This window comes from Sceloporus occidentalis, unplaced genomic scaffold, assembly GCF_023333645.1.
Source record: "Sceloporus occidentalis isolate IW3139 unplaced genomic scaffold, rSceOcc1.0.p SCAF_3, whole genome shotgun sequence".
NCBI lineage: Eukaryota > Metazoa > Chordata > Lepidosauria > Squamata > Phrynosomatidae > Sceloporus > Sceloporus occidentalis.
The window spans coordinates 44,338,406-44,354,533 of record NW_028316983.1 but is presented as its reverse complement, the minus strand read 5'-3'; the positions used below and the strand labels follow the sequence as shown (position 1 = coordinate 44,354,533).

At 41.2% G+C, this 16,128-nt stretch overlaps 1 protein-coding gene across 7 annotated transcripts in view; it reads right to left on the bottom strand.

Annotated features, from left to right (window-relative positions):
- DRAM2 (DNA damage regulated autophagy modulator 2) overlaps positions 1 to 16,128 on the bottom strand; it is a 35,338-nt gene that overhangs the window by 7,432 nt on the left and 11,778 nt on the right. For 2 of the 7 annotated variants that reach the window (XM_089514259.1, XM_089514262.1), the window contains exons 6-8: positions 15,322 to 15,404; positions 13,080 to 13,172; positions 10,722 to 11,244 (exon numbers count right to left, since the gene is read on the bottom strand). In XM_089514259.1, coding sequence (XP_089370385.1) covers positions 11,137 to 11,244; positions 13,080 to 13,172; positions 15,322 to 15,404 — 284 coding nt within the window. In that variant the 3' untranslated portion in view covers positions 10,722 to 11,136. Of the gene's footprint in view, positions 1 to 5,580; positions 6,767 to 6,811; positions 7,662 to 10,721; positions 11,245 to 13,079; positions 13,173 to 15,321; positions 15,405 to 16,128 lie in introns of those variants that run through there. The other 5 variants (XR_016280399.1, XR_016280401.1, XR_016280400.1 and 2 more) reach the window with 5 other exon arrangements.

Below are 16,128 nucleotides of genomic sequence, written 5' to 3'. Positions count from 1 at the left end.
CCTTAAATAGGTTGGGCCCAAGCCATGTAGGACTTCAAAGGTGATAACTAACACCTTGTACTGTGCCCGGAAACCAATAGGCAGCCAGTGGAGTGATTTCAAAATTGGTGTTATGTGGTCACTCCTAGTTGTTCCGGTGACCAGCCTGGCTGCAGTATTCTGTATCAATTGGAGTTTTCGGACTAGGCATAAGGGTAGCCCCATGTAGAGTGCATTGCAAAAATCAAGTCGTGAGGTTACTTCTCTTCCCCAGGCTAAACATACTTAGCTCCCTAGGCTGCTCCTCATAGGGCATGTTTTCTAGACCTTTCAAAATTTTGGTCGCCCTCCTTTGGACACGCTCCAACTTGTCAATATCCTTGAATTGTAGAACCCAGAACTTGACACACTAGTCCAGGTAAGGTCTGATGAAAGCAAAATAGAGTGGTATTATTACTACCTTCAGTCTAGACACTACATTCCTATTGATGCAGCCTAGGATCATATTGGCTATTTTAGTTGCTGCATCACACAGTTGACTCATGTTCAGCTTGTGGTTTACTAAGATTCCCAGATCTCTTTTGCATGTACTATTGGCAAGCCAGTTGTCACCATCCTATATCTGAGCCTTTCATTTTTTCTGCCTAGGTATAGTACCTTACATTTCTCCCTATTGAAATTCATTTTGTTAGTTTTGGGAGAAATGTAAGGTATGAAAGGCTCAGATATAGGATGGTGACACCTGGCTTGCACAACTCTCTAGTGACCTATTAAGGTCATTTTGAATTCTGATCCTTCCCCTTTGGTGTATTAGCTATCCCTCCTAATTTGGTATCATCTGAAAATTTGATAAGCATGCCCTCTCTTACTTCATCCAAGTCATTGATAAAGATGCTGAATAGCACTGGGCTCAGGACAGAACTAGCATTGTCTAGGCCACATTTTAGTAGATTTTATTTGCAAGTACTTGAAGCTTTCCAGGCTAAGACAAGTAAAATCTCATTTTGCACCAATAGATGAATGAGAAAAAGATTTCTTCTAAGAAATCTACTTCATCTAACTCTCAGAATAAACTTCATCTAACTCTCACTTTTGACTCTTCACTCTGAATGACTGACATCTCAGCCAATATTTAAACCCAGGCCCGCTTCCATCATGAGTACCCAAGCTGCATGGCCATTACTCTGCCTGGTGGGATGTCACCACAGATTACTGGTTTTTAACCATTTTTTTTATCTGGGTTATGCCATCAAGTTCTCAAATACCCCACCTGTTGGCGTGTTTCATCACACCCCTCCATTAAAACCACTGCTTGAAGAGATCACCACCTTTGATCCAAAATGGTGTTGTGGAGAAGATTTCATGTTGATGCATAAGAGATGGCTTCTTCTCCAGGTATGTCACAGTGCCAAAAGAGAGACAGTGGGCTTTGTCTGATCTTGGACCTTGGAGTGATCAATCACTATATCAAACCCCACACATTCAAGACGGTGATGCTCCACTACATCTTACTCTTTCTCCACTGGGGAGACCGGTTGCATCAATAAACCTATAAACCTCAAAGATGCTTACTTACACGTTGGCATAAAGGCACAGCAACACTGCAAGTTCTTCAGGTTTGTGATCAGCAACGGTCTTTACCAGTACAAGGTGCTCCCCTTTGGACTATCAACTGTCCTGAGGGTGTTCATCAAGTGTATGGTGGTGGTAATTTATTATCTACAGAATTGGATATATATTGACCCATACCTTGATAACTGGCCTCTGGTGTCATCCTAGATTAACCTATTCTGGGATATCTGATTTACGTGGTGTCTCCTTCATAATCTTGGCCTCAATGTAAATGCAAAGAAATTAATCCTAGAACCAATTTAAGTAATAGATTACATTGGAGCAATGTTGAACTCGGACATAGGCTAGGCATTCCTACCCATTGGCATGCCAACGCTCTCCAAATGCATCTTCAATATTCTGCTCACATAATCCAGAGATTGCTTGGATTTATGGCTGCTATTACCGCTGTCACTTACCTGGCTCATCTAAACTTCAGAATTGTACAACACAGGTTTCTCAACAGCTTCAATCCATTCCACAATTACCAATCGAAACAATTATGTTCATCTGTCACTTACTTTGCTGGAAGAAGTCCTACAGACTTCTTTCTGGGATGCTGTTCCAGATGCCCAGCCTGTCCTGCATGATTACAGCAGATGCCTTCCTGACAGGCTGGGGGACACGGATGAGTGCATGATGGTTCAAGGGAGGTGGTCAGATCTCCATATTGATGTCCTAAAGTTGCTTGTAATAATCAAGGATTTGAGAGAGTTTAAGAAGAAAATCCAAGGCAAGGTTGTTCAGGTCACAACAGACACCACAATCACCATGTGTGAACAAACAAGGAGGCACCAATTCTGCAACACTTCTTGAACTGTCCCTAATGCTTTGAAGATGGTGTGTCAAAAAAAGGATCCACCCTGTGATGGTCCATCTCATTAGCACAAAAAAATTGCTGGTTGATTTGTTAAGTCGCAGGCGCATCCTCAAACACAAGTGGACTCTCTTAGACAAAGCTTTCCATCTGGTGACAACCAATTGGGCGCACCTTACATAGACCTGTTCACTTCACTGGACAACGTGAAATGTTTCAAAGCATGGAAAAGTAATGGATCTCTAGGGAACGCATTCCTTCACAGTTGGGTCTACTACTGTACACAGTTCCCCTCTTCACTCTGATAGTGAAGGTGGTGATCAAGATGGACAAAGAAAGCACAAACACGATCCTCATTGCAGCATACTGGCTAAAACAATCATGATTCATTTCACTGTTATATTTCTCTCAGGGCCAAAAAATTACTCTTCCACAGTGGCCAGATCTACTGTCACATTCTCAAGGGCAAGTACTCCACCCAGATCTTTTAATACTTCATCTGATGGCTTGGAGAATTCAACACTGAGCTCACTCAGATGTCTGCATCCAGGAAAGACAAATAAATAGTTCTTATGAGTATAAATGGAAATGATTTCGCTCCTTCGTGGCATCTAAATCTGAGACCTCTTTACCACTTCAAGTGTCAATTGTCTTACACTTTCTTCTGCATCTCGGTGCTAAAAGGCTAGATTTTTCTTCCCTGAAAGTATATTTGTCAGTCATAGTGGTCTGTCAAGCACTGGCTTCTGTCTGCCACATTATTCTCTAATGCAGTCATCAAGAAATTCCCTAATGGACTTCTTCAACTTTATCCCCTTTTGATTCTGCTAACTCCATCTTGGTCACTGTCTGTCATGCTTTTGTAATTGGCCCTTCACCCCTTCTAGCCCTTGGCATCTGTGGATGACAGGTTACTTACTTTGAAGGTTGCATTTTTGGTAGCCATTACTTTGACCGGGCAAACATCTGAATTGATGGCCCTGCACTGAGATGAACCATTCCTTGTGTTCCACCGCAACAAAGTTGTCCTAAGACCTGACTGTTCTTTCTTGGCGAAAATTGTGTCACAATTTTATCTCAATCAGGACACTGTGTTGCCAACATATTACCTTCAACTGTCAGCCCTTGGAGGTCCATGCATTCTCTTGATGTGTGCTGAGCATTGGCTTTCTATATTAAATGCACTGCCTAATTTCATCTTTCTAATAGGCTGTTAATTTGCTATAGTGAATCACAGAAAGGACAATAAGTATTTTCCCAGACATCTGTGAAGTGGATTGTCCAAATGATCTGACCGTCTTAAAAAATGGCTAAAAGGCAAGCTCCTTGGGGGTGTAGGAGCACACTCCACTAGAGCGATAGCACAAAAGCTACTCTCTTTTGTGACATTCCCTTTCTATGCTTGTGCAAAGCTGCAACCTGGTTGCAGCTTTCTTCCTTTATCAGCGTTATAGTCTTGACTGCAGTTCCAGGTCAGATGTCAACTTTGTATGGGCAGTTCTCTCTTCTGTTCTCCAAGGATCTGACCCACAGACCTTTGCTAAGCTCCACAATCACCCGTTTGTGTGAGGCACAGAGACCACAAAGAAGATCCAGTTGTTTACCTATAACTGGTGTTTTGAGTGGCCATCTGTGTCCCGCCTTACTTCCCCTCTTTCAGATTCCTGTAGTTTCACCGTGGACTTTGAAACTGAGGGGATGGTACTTTGGTGAGCTTGGATATGCTGGGCAGGAAGGAGGGGACAGGGTATTCCCGCAAAGCTACTTAGCTCTATGGCTTTGTGAATGGAGCCTCTATGCAGACACAAAACCCCAGGTTACAATTCAAAGAACCATAGTTATAGGTAAGCAACCTGTTCATAGACATCTGTATGTCTGATCCTGAATTTCAGTGCCAATGAGTATGCAAGTCTAGGAATTCATTTAGAAGAATACAGTTTGCAGAAGATATGATTTAATTGATTCAATCTGTGGTGTCACTTTTGAAATAAATACAGTTTATATTTTTGCTAATAATTAAGTTAAAGAGTCTTATCCTTAGAAAAGTAAATGGAATCTTTCAATTGTAGATTTTCTTGAAGCACACTGCTTGATATAGGAAGAAATGGGTTGTTGTTTGTCTAACATTAATTTTAAAATGTTAATATGGTTGGTTGTAGTCTAAGTAGGGCGATGTTTCAAAACTGAGTATAAAAACAAGGGCCAAAATATTTGTTGAGAGTTATGAATGCATAGCCACCTTAGTTACACAGCTATGCTGTAAACCCCTGCCTGATCCCTCAATTCCTACTTCCCTGACAACAGCCATTGTGATTGATAGAGGTTCACTTGGGAAGCGGATGACAGATGTTCCCACCTCCTTCCATGAGCAATCCCCATTCCGACAGTCAGAAATGGGGTCCCTGTCCCAATTCCCTCTCATGCCAGAGATTGCTTCCATAAAGAGGGATGGGAATGTTAATGAGCTGATTCTCTCATGACAGTGAAACTGTAAGTGGTGACTGGGGGACTTTCATGGTCCCTACATGTCCCCTACACTAGGGCATATGTAGGGATGTATAATTCTAGATTACACATTCATAACTCTTCAACAAGATTCGGCTAAGGATAATGAAATGAGGTAGTATAGAATTCTTCAACATTATCTAATGATCAGGATACTATAACTAGATTTCCACAAACCTGGTGCAAAGTTAGTTTCAGTTCAAGTCCTTATCCTTTATTTTATTTATTTATTTATTTAGGTATTTATATCCCGCCCTTCAGCCCTAATGGCTCTCAGGGCGGCTTACAATATTATTTTTGAACCAGAAAAAGATTTTATGGGTGGAACAAAATGTTCCAGCCAATCAACTATTTTCTATTCTAGGACGAACTAATCCCCTCCCCAATAACTCACCTAATAACTCAGTAAGTACTAAGCATGCTCAGTTCTCATCATGCTGTCCTTGAGTCACCATCCTTCTCTGCTTAGATTCCCACCCCCCACCCCTTTAAATGTTTCTTGTACTTAAATTTGTGGTTCCTCTTAAGCCTCCTCCTCGTGTCCAAAATGTATAGAGGATTCTAGTTTGGGAGGAATACTATTATACATAAATGAAACTCATTTTCCTTTGAGTGTCCTAAATTTTATACGCAAGTACAGTTGTCCCCCCCCCCCCCCAATATCCACAGTTTCTTTGTCTAAGGATTCAACCTTCCATGGCTTGAAAATATTTTTAAAATATATAAATCTGAAAAAGAAAACCTTGGGTTTGCCATTTTATATAAGGGACACCATTTTGCTATGTCATTATATTTAATGGAACGTGAGCATCCATGGATTTTGGTATCCACAGGCAGTCTTGCAGCCAAAGCCTAGCAGATACCAAGGGCACACTGCATATCCCTTTGATAAATTAACCTTTTGTTTTACTTAGTTATCTAGTTTGTGGTTCTTAAGTGTTTTGACTTGTATTATGTAAGACGCTGATAACACATTCCCCCATCTACTGAATTTTGCGTAGTTCATTCAGTGGAATTTTAATGTTCCTGAAGGGTAAAATTACAATGTAGGAAGATCTGCTGTAGTGCTATAATTCTAGGCTAGATTAGAGCCATTGCCAAAGATTTGGACAGGGATTGGGGGGCACCAAACAATTATGTGCTTCATATACATCAGGGAAGACAAACAAATTTGTTTTTCTTTGTGAAGTTTTCGACAAAACAAACCAATTTTAAATTATTATGAAGAAGAGGAAAGCTCCTCAGCTGTACACAACCTTTTGTATGTTTTAAATATATTGTATTTGTTGTCATTTCTAAGCTGTCTTGAGTCCCCATTTTTGGGGGGGGGAAGGGGAGTAGGTTATAAGTAAAGTTGACAAAGGTAATACCTGTTTCTAGCCAATTTCACTTCAGTGAAGGAGTGAGGCAAGCAGTCTCGGCTCTAACCTCACCTCCACAACAATCTCCACCAGTGTGACCCCTGCTACTTGTGTGGCAATGGCACTGTTAGGAACTCACATCCCTGACTAGCCCAGAGGCAATGCTGGAGCAGCCCTGGCACAATTGAGTCAATACCTGTACTGCTAAAGTTCACAAGAACAACAGAGCTGCTTTGGAAGAAAGTTTCAAGGAATACAGGAAAAACTGAGAAGCAATACAACTCTGCAGAGAAGGAAGGGGAGAGAAATAACTGCAGATGGTGGTGTAAAGATCCATAGTTGTTCAGTCCAGTATATGTCCAATATTTGTCTTCCCAGAAAACATGAACTACACCTACAGGAAGTGAAAATTGGTAGCTCTCTTGGAAGAAAAGTTCATTGTAGTACAGCTATGTGCTGGGTCTCTTTATGCATCAGAGAACATGAGGACTTCCTGCATAGAACACAGGGAGAACTGATTGTTAATGCTTACATACCTGCATTATTTTGGAGTACAAATGTTTTGTTGTATTTTGTTATAACAGCAGTTACAGAGAGGCCAAAAAGCATGAACCTGGAAAGGTCATGATGACCTTTAAGTGGAACATCTGATGATTGGTCACATAGATCTGAGGGCCCATGTAAAGGGCCCATGTAACTTTATGGCTGTGAATATTGCTGCTTCCTGACCTCCTGCCATGTGCATTTCCTCTTGAAGTTATAGACAAATAGGTTTTAAAGTCCAAAGCATTAAGCCAATCACGGGGGAACCCCTTGCAATTAATGTGGTCCAACAGAACCAACAGGAAGAAACTGCCAAGGAAGATGAAGAGGCATGTAACACTGAAGAAACATCTTGGAGGAAATTTACTCTCAGGAGCAGACCTTATAGACAGGGATTCAGGACCTCCCCAACTAAGCAGTTGCTTCCAACATTTTGAAAGCTGTGATGATTATGCTCAAACAGGAAACCAAAAACAAGAGATACTACATGCTGAGGAAATAGTAAAAATAACTGTTAATTACAACAAGGTGCTGGTGGTTGGGATCTTGTTGCTCAAGGGCATAGAATCACCTGTGTGCCAGCGTGGTAAGATGAATCAGAAAATGTGCTGTTTTTCTGGGGTACATATCCAGGATGTTACTGACAGCTTGCCAAAACTCATCAAGAACACAGATCGGTGGTCTTATTATTAATTTGGTTACCAACAACACAGCCAAGAACACCCGTGAGCAGATCACCTCCAACTATGAAGCTCTGGGCAGGAAGCTGAAGGGGCCTGAAGCACACAGCATGGAGAAGATGGCTGCTAATGGGTCGTCTTCTCCCTAAAGGAAAAGTGCATTACCTGGTGAAAATAGAACAAATGATGCAGTAAACAGAGTGTAGCCTAGAATATGTAAATGGACAGCACAAGAATACCTAGCTACTATAAATGAAATAAAGTGGGGAAACAGAGCGGCATGAAAAGCTGGTTCCAGCTGGCTTGGGGTCATAGCGTACAGATGCCACATGCCCCCAAGACACCTGGAAGTTGTGCCGGTGTGGTGTTTACACGCTGCGTGCCACCAGAGCGGCTTGAAGCCACCCAGGCAGCACGGAGGGCAAGAAAAGCTGCCTTTTTTCAAGCCAAAAAGGAGGCGCTCTTTGCTGTTCCTTTTCTGGCCAGCTGCAAGGTGAATTGGGGCCATGGCATGTGTTTGCTGCAGTCCCAATCTATCTTCGGAAGCCATCTGTTTCGACCGAAAGTCTACAAAACTGGATTAACTGCATCCAAGAGTACTAAAATGTAATCTGAGCGCCACTGTTGATAATCTGAGAATTCTTGGAGAACAGGAGAGAGCGTATGTCCCCAACTTCAAAAAGGGGAAATATAGGACCTAAACAAACACCAACCAGTCAGCTTAGTATCAATACCATGAAAAGTTTGATAACATATTTTTGAATAGTCAGTAAGCACTTAGAAACTAATGCTATGACTACTAAGAACCAGCATGAGTTTCTCAAAAACAAATCATGTCAGGCCAATATAATCTTTTATAGAGAGGGAAAGAGATTTACAAGTTTGGAAGATCAGGGGATTGCTATGGATGTTGTATATCTTGATTTCAGTAAGACTTTACACAAGAGCCCCAACAATCTTGCAGACAAGCTGGTAAAAGGTGGGATAGACAGTGCTGTTAGGTGGATTTGTGGTTTGACTGTGCTCACCAATGTTTCTCTTCATCCTGAAAAGAAATGATTAGTGGGTTCTGTCCTGGGCCCAGTGCTATTCAAAATCTTTACAAATAACTTGGATGATGGAATAGAGGGCATATTTATTAAATATTTATTTATTACATTTGCAGGCAACACCAAATCAGAAGAGGCATCTGTCTTATGCCAGACCTGAATGTAGTTCCAGGCCTCTCCAAGGGTTGTTTTGGTGCAGAACACTGACACGCACTACTGCTGTATCATAAGCTTTTCTGATGGTAAACAATGCAGTAAATGGCACACAGCAAAGACGTAAACTAGTCCTTTTGCTGATACATTCCAGCATCCCCTCACAGCTAATGATAGCATTGGGCCTCTAAACAAAGATGAGTCCATCACCTGGCATTCAGATCAAATCCCCTATTGCTGGATGTCAATGGAGTTCTTTGACTGAAGTGCAGCCCCTCAGGTGAGACCAATGGATGATAGGTTCCCAAGTTTTATAAAGTGCAGATGCAAACAAAATCAGACTGTGAAAGTGTGACTCATTTTCCTCTCAACAGCTATGACAATTGTACAAGCAGGTTAGCAGTAGAGAAAAAATTATTCCTCTTACTGTTCCCAACCTTTGTATCCAGCCTCAAACCGCAAAATGAATACATAAGGTATCAAACAATGTCAGTAACTCAAGTCAATTCTATCCACACCAATGGACAGCTGTTAACATTTGGCTTGAAGCTAACAAGGATTCTAATACCTATCTGCTAATGGCAGATGCCCTACTCTCTGGTAGTATCAAATACCCAAGAAGACAACCAGGAGTGCTTTAGCTGTGTATGGAGGGCTGGTGGTGGATTAGATGGCTCTTGTGAATTCTTCCAACTTTTAAGAATCTATGGCGGGTTACAGACCGCCCGTTTGGGACGGCCTGCACCCGCCCCTTTCCCCGCTGTATCAGGGCCTCAACTGCCAGACCGGCAGCCTCCGAGGCCCCGATCCACCGCTTTGCAGGCCACAGGGAAGCGGCAAAAGGCCGCTTCCCCGCGGCCTGGAAAGGAGTGTCCTTGGGGCTTCAAGCCCCAAGGACACCCGGCGACGGCAGGGAGGAGAAAGGGGCCGCTTGGCCCCTTTCTCCTCTGCATCGCTGGGCGCAGCCATGTAAAGGCTGTGCCCAGCGACGCAAACCCCAGAAGGAGCTCCATTTCGGAGCTCCTTCTTGCACTGCGGAAAGGGCACTCGAGGCGCCCCCGTGCGGCGCAAAGATGTCACGTCCGCGCCGCCTCGTTCGGAGGCGGCGTGGTCGTGACGTTGTAATGGCGGCGGCCGTGTGGAACGGCCGCCGCCATTTTGTACGGACTGGGTCCATGTTAGGGTTAGGGGCGTCAGGAAGTGACACCCCTTTCTAACCCTAATACGAACCCAGTCCGTATTTTCAGGCCTGTCTGTAACGGGCCTATGATTCGAAGATGAAATGGAGAGCGCTGTTTCTTCACTTGTGAGTTGCTCAAACGGGACAGCATTTTGTAAGGCACTAGCTGACAACCCCATTACAAACTTGTGTTGTGGGCTACTGTTGCACAGTACTTTATTATTCTGCTTAGAGCCAGTAGCCAGTGATTTCCTTTTCTCATTTGCCTCCAAGATACTTTGGAATAAACTTAAATGTCATAGAATCACAGAATCATAGAGCTGGAAGGGGCCTAATTTGTGTGTGTTCAGTCCTCTTTTTGCACTTCTTTCTTCAGCCCAGAACCCATCCTCCCCCATGTTTTGTATCTAAAAAAATAAAATAAACCAGGATATTCCTAAAACCAATTCATGTAAAAATCTTAAAGCAGGCGATAGAGGACATACTGGAGAAGTAGTCTGTAGTGATTCCAGACTCATGTTTACAGCGACTAAATACCACTCTTTCTAATGGAAAGTACAACTTCATGTGATGTATTGGTGCTAGCTGCAAATAATTGTTTCTTTTCATACATAGGGAATGTCCCCCTCCATCATTTACAGAAATAAATGGGATTTTTAACAGAATCTTCTGGATGTTTGTGTGTTAACTAAAATATGGAAATCGCTTGGACTCCTCCATATTTCTAGTATATAGACTTCAGTTAGCAAAGTGTAATTTGCACATTTATTATGCAGTAAATAAAAATCTGTAAAGAAATGTTGCAGGATGCTATTGCCAGTGTTACTTCATTTTCAGAACTACATCGTTTTGTCAGTTAATTAAAAACTTCAATCATACAAATCACACATTTCAGTTACATTCCTTCATTAGTAAGAGTACTTTCATATAAAAAGCAACAGTTGGGAAAGCATGATAAGTAGCCATGCTGGTGGTTGGATTCTGGGAGTTGTAGTCCAAAAATAACTTATCCAAAAAGCAGACTTTTTAAAAACAGCCTATTCTGAAGTGCTAAGCTTGCAACATACTTATATATCTATGAATCTGGCTGAAGACTATCATGCAGTCTCCTGTTAGTTGCATAGTAGCTATCAGAATACCTGAGTTAAAAGGAATAGAATACAGTGTTTGTTCAAAATATTTTCATCCTTTCATGGAACAAGTCTTTACCCAATCAAAGGATATCTTTGGATCCAACTCATACTCTTGTTCTGTTTTCTTATGTTCTTCCTGTGATCGACATTCCTTGGTCATCTGTTAGAAGCTGCTGGTGTGTATAGTATAAGTTATTTCCTTGCAGCAGTGCTTCTGTTCGCAAAGAGATTTTCTGTAGTAGAAAGAAATGGGGGAAGGGAAAGAATGAAGTTTAACAGCTCACCCAGTTCTTTCCCCACACAATTACAAATAAAGTATGTTAAGAGTGCTCACACTGGATGCTGTTTCCCAGGAGAACTGAAGTATACTGTGGCTACAAATGTTACTGGATTTATATCCTACAGATATAACAAATGTTAGTGAAATTTTAAAGAACTACAAATACAAAGGTGGCAATGTATGACAAATTCTAATTCAGGAGTGGGCAACACTAGACCCTTCAGATGTTAGACTGCAAATCTCTCACCACTGGCTATGCTGCCTAGAGTTGATGGAAACTGCAATGTAACAAATTCTGAGGATCACATATTTTTCATGGCCATCCTAATCCAAACTAGGAGTTGTGAACTAAGGATTTCTGCAGTGATCAGTGGAAATTAATTTCAGTGTTTTTCTATTACTAAAAGTGAGCTATGTAGTACAAGTTATCTGATGAGGCAGACTGGCAGTTTTTCACCCAGTATGCTTGGAATGAAACTCTATTTGTGTTCACACACTTTCCTGGAAATACACCATAAACTGGCACTGGTCTCTAGACCACAACACTGAGTAGAGGGCAATAAGTACAGTTCACCCTCCTTATCCATGGATTTCTTATCCACACATTCAACCATCCATAGCTTGAAAATATTTTAAATAATAATAATAACAACAATAACTTCCAAAAAGCAAACTTTGATTTTGCTATTTTATATAAGGGACACCATTTTATTGTGCCTCTAGATATAATGGTATTTGGCATCCACATCAGGTCCTGAAACCAGACCCCAGCAGATACTAAGGGCCACTGTATCATAAAACAAAATATACATATGTCAAGTGTTATCTTCTTGTCTTCCTGAAGTTCAGAAATTATGGAGAAAATTAATAAATAAAAAACATCTAATACTTAAGTGATATATTTAGTTTATTTTTGGCAAGTCTTGGAAGCCAAAACAAACAAACAAAAATGCACACAACAAAACCCATAATTTTTTTAGCATGGGATGGTTTCTGCTTCACGTGATTAGCCACAGAAATTCCATTTTTATTGGCCCATGATGTATCTTCCAACTGTGTCATAACATCACAGTGTTACCTATGTCACACCCCCTTAAACGTAAAGGTGGTTCACTATCTTCAAACCCTCTCAAAACTTGGAAAGTTATTTTTAAAGTAATTCATCATAGTTATAATTCCATGACCTCAGATGTGTACAAGATGTTTGTAAGAGACATCTTGTAAGCTGACATAAATAGTCACAATTTTAAAAATACAACCTTTTCCCATTTCTTTAATTAAAATCCCCCCCCCCTTTTTTTTTTGTTACTAAAAACAGTCTGAAAACTACAAGTCACTTGCTTTGGATACAAAACATGCTTTCCTCCTATACAGCTTGTTATCATCTCAGCATCCCAAACACAAAATGTACTAGCTTTTTAATAACATAATATTCTCCTGCCACATTTAGCGCAGCTAAACGCTTACACTACAAAGAGAGTGAAACCATCCCTCACTGAGTTAAAACTGTAATGTAACTGTTATAGCTTGGCTATTGAGGAAATGAACTGATTACAAGTATCTATTCAAAGGGATCAACACAATAGTCTGATTTAGTATTTAAAAAGTAAAGAAATCCACCTTTGAGACTAATTACGAAGAAGAAATTTCTAGTGTAAGCTTCCATGACTCAGTCTACTTTATCAGTTCCATTTGATTCCTATGTCTTTTTATACTACTTTTTTTTAACTATGTCCATCTCTGAGCTCTCTAATTTATAAGATATTCAGCAAAGAAATATTGGTTTACCTGAAAGTCACGGATGTATGTGAAGAAAAAGCTGATGAAAGAAAAAGCCAAAGACCACTCAGAGACTGTACTCGCTATGTGAAAGGCATAACCCTGTAGAAGACAAAACAGACTTATATAAGGAGCATTTGTCTCAGTGATGGAGGACCATCACTCCTAATAGCAAACTGACATGGTCCTTGCTGGTAGGGACAGAGACTTGCTGTGGTGTGCAGCCTTATCCCCGTTCCCAATATAAATACAAAAATCTTCTGATCTGGAGTTGGCAGCCAGACCCAAACCTGAGCACTCTAGTGCTAAACAGTACATCAGAGGAAGGTCTTGGTGGAGGACTAGAAGAAAGAAAGATGAAATGTGCCCTTCCCTCAGTCTCTTCAAAATTCCACTTAAACAGCATTCCAGTCTTGCATTCAAGTTGCATGGGACTCAGAATGGAAGCACTTATCTTAAGGAGTGAAGACACACTGGCACTTTCTTCAAATGGGACACGAAGTCCTACTTGTATGTTTTTGTATTTCAAATCAGTTTTTTGCTGACACTTGTCAATTTACAACTAAAGCTCGTAAGATGTTTGATAATTCTCAAAATAGATTGTTAACGTGTGTGTGTGTACATGCCTCCATGCCACCTGTTGACTTATGCCAACCCCATAAATTTCACAGGGTTTTCCTAGGCAAGGAATACTCAGAGGTTAGTAATCTCACAATATTAGAACGCATGATCATCCACCAAAGGTGAATCTCACGAGATGTAGAACAGACAGAGGGAAGCATTGCTTTACACAGTGCATGGTTAAATTCACTGCCACATGATACAGTAATGGCTTTTCAATGACTTGAACAGGCTTTTGATCTGATATAGCAGCACTCCTCTTATGCGCTTAGCATTATCAATAAAAATAATCAATACAGTCAGCCCAGAATAATGGTCTAACAATGACAGTCACAACAAATAAGACTAGCGGACTAACTTAGAGCACTGGTTCCAAAACCTTCTTCATGTTATTAATTATTGCAGAGAATCTCATGTTCTTCATGGTCTCTGTGAATCACCCAGTGCATCTTCTGAATCCTCTAGAGCAATGGTTCCCAATCTTTTTGATTTGCTAGCCCTTAGGGCTCCATAGAGCACAGGTTGAGAACTGCTGTGCTAGAGCTATTACATAAGCATTTGGGCAGTAGCCCTGCTCACTTTCTGAGTGACCTACCAGCTTGCTTATTGTCCTTCAGTTCTTTTTTGTCTGCCACAGCAGCATCATCATCTTAGGTACACTTCAGTTTAATTTTCCTGTCAGGCGTTGTTTTCTGTTTGACACTGTCTGTCTTGCATTTTGTTGATTATGTCTTCACTTGCCACAGTTACTTTAAAGGGAGTACTATGATCTCTGGTGAAACATCAGAGTTAAATGACCACTTGCCTTACCTTCTGTGCTTGGCATAGGCCAGTTGTAATACAGAGGTGAGGTTAACAGCTCTACTATATGAGCAAAGCCTATCAGAGGCTTCTTGGGCAGTTAGGAAACAGTCTAATCTGAGAGATCACTGGCTTCTTGTTTCCCATTCCACCTCAATCCTCTTCAGTTCCAACCCGACAGATGGGTAAGACCGATTAGCCCTCAGGTGGTCCTACATGGCAACTACTATACCAATGAAGATGTGTCAGGTAGAAACCATGCTGGCATCGCCAATGGCTGCAGACCATCTTGACAGGGCTAGCCTGAAGAAAGAGCGCCTTCCCTCCATAACTGTCATCTTTCAGCCTGTGAGGGAGAGAATAGGCTGGCCCAGCTCCACCAGGGCTAGCCTGAAGAAAAAGAGCCCTCCCTCCAGTCCATCTGCTTTGGTCCAGGCCTCAGAGGGAGAGAAGAATGCTGGACCTGATCCCCTCCCCTCACCATTCCCTTCTCCTTTTGTGTCGTGTCTTTAGACTGTAAGCCTGTGTAAGCCTGAGGGCAGGGAACCGTCTATTATCCCCTCTGTTGTAAGCCGCTCGGATTCCCAGTGATTGGGCAGCATATAAATAATAATAATAATAATAATTATTATTATTATTATTATATTGACTATGTCACAGATTACAGTCATTTTCCCATTGACTAATGTGCATTCAGCAGTTTGTCACCAAGTTTTGGTGGCAAACTGCAATCGCTATTTTAAACAAAACCTTTTGTGATGCACTGGGGGATTTTTTTTTAGGCTTGATTTGTGGAAAGTGAGCTGAATACGCAACAAAAATCACTTACCTTCTCCTGAGGATCCCAGTGCAGCTTCTGTATTAAACCTGTTCCATAAAGGCCACTGTATAAAATCATTGAAGAAATAAACACTTTAAAAAGTTAAGGAATTTGCAAAAGATTCATGGAGAACACAACAATTATGCTACATTCTTTCCTGTTTACCCTATTTGCTTTCTTCCATGACTGTGCAGCTGCATGCCTTATAGTCTGTTTGGCTGGTATATATTCACCAATTTATGGTCTCCCCTTCCTTTTCAATGATCTGTATATTTTTCTTTCAGCCATCTTCAGTTTGTCCATATCCTCTAAAATGGGATATCAAGTAACAGACCAAACACCCACACTGAGGTCAGATCACTTGTGTCCTTCAATACAACAGGTCGAAAAGAGAGATCTGCTCAGATCAGAGCTGTTCCCCTCCACTTCTCCACAATACGTTGACCAAACACACACACACCTTGTCCTCTAGAATGCTGTGCGATGTCAATGAGCTCTCCAGAACAGTAGGGGATATAAGACAGAGTGGAGGTGTACAGCTACAAGAAGGGACAGCATGAAATGGTACTCATTTTGCAACAGCATCACACAACTGACAGCTTAAGACTTCCTGTTCCATGCCCCTCTGTATTTGTATATTAGCTTTTTTGTGTGCATATTATTTTTTGTAGATTTTAAGATACATTTTCCTTATTGTTTCAACCTTAAGATTTTGGTATAAAACTGTGCTAATTTTTATGGTATATACATTACATTTGCTTGGTATTTGAACACTTGATGACTATAGCATGACTTACATGTGAGACTAAGGCTCAC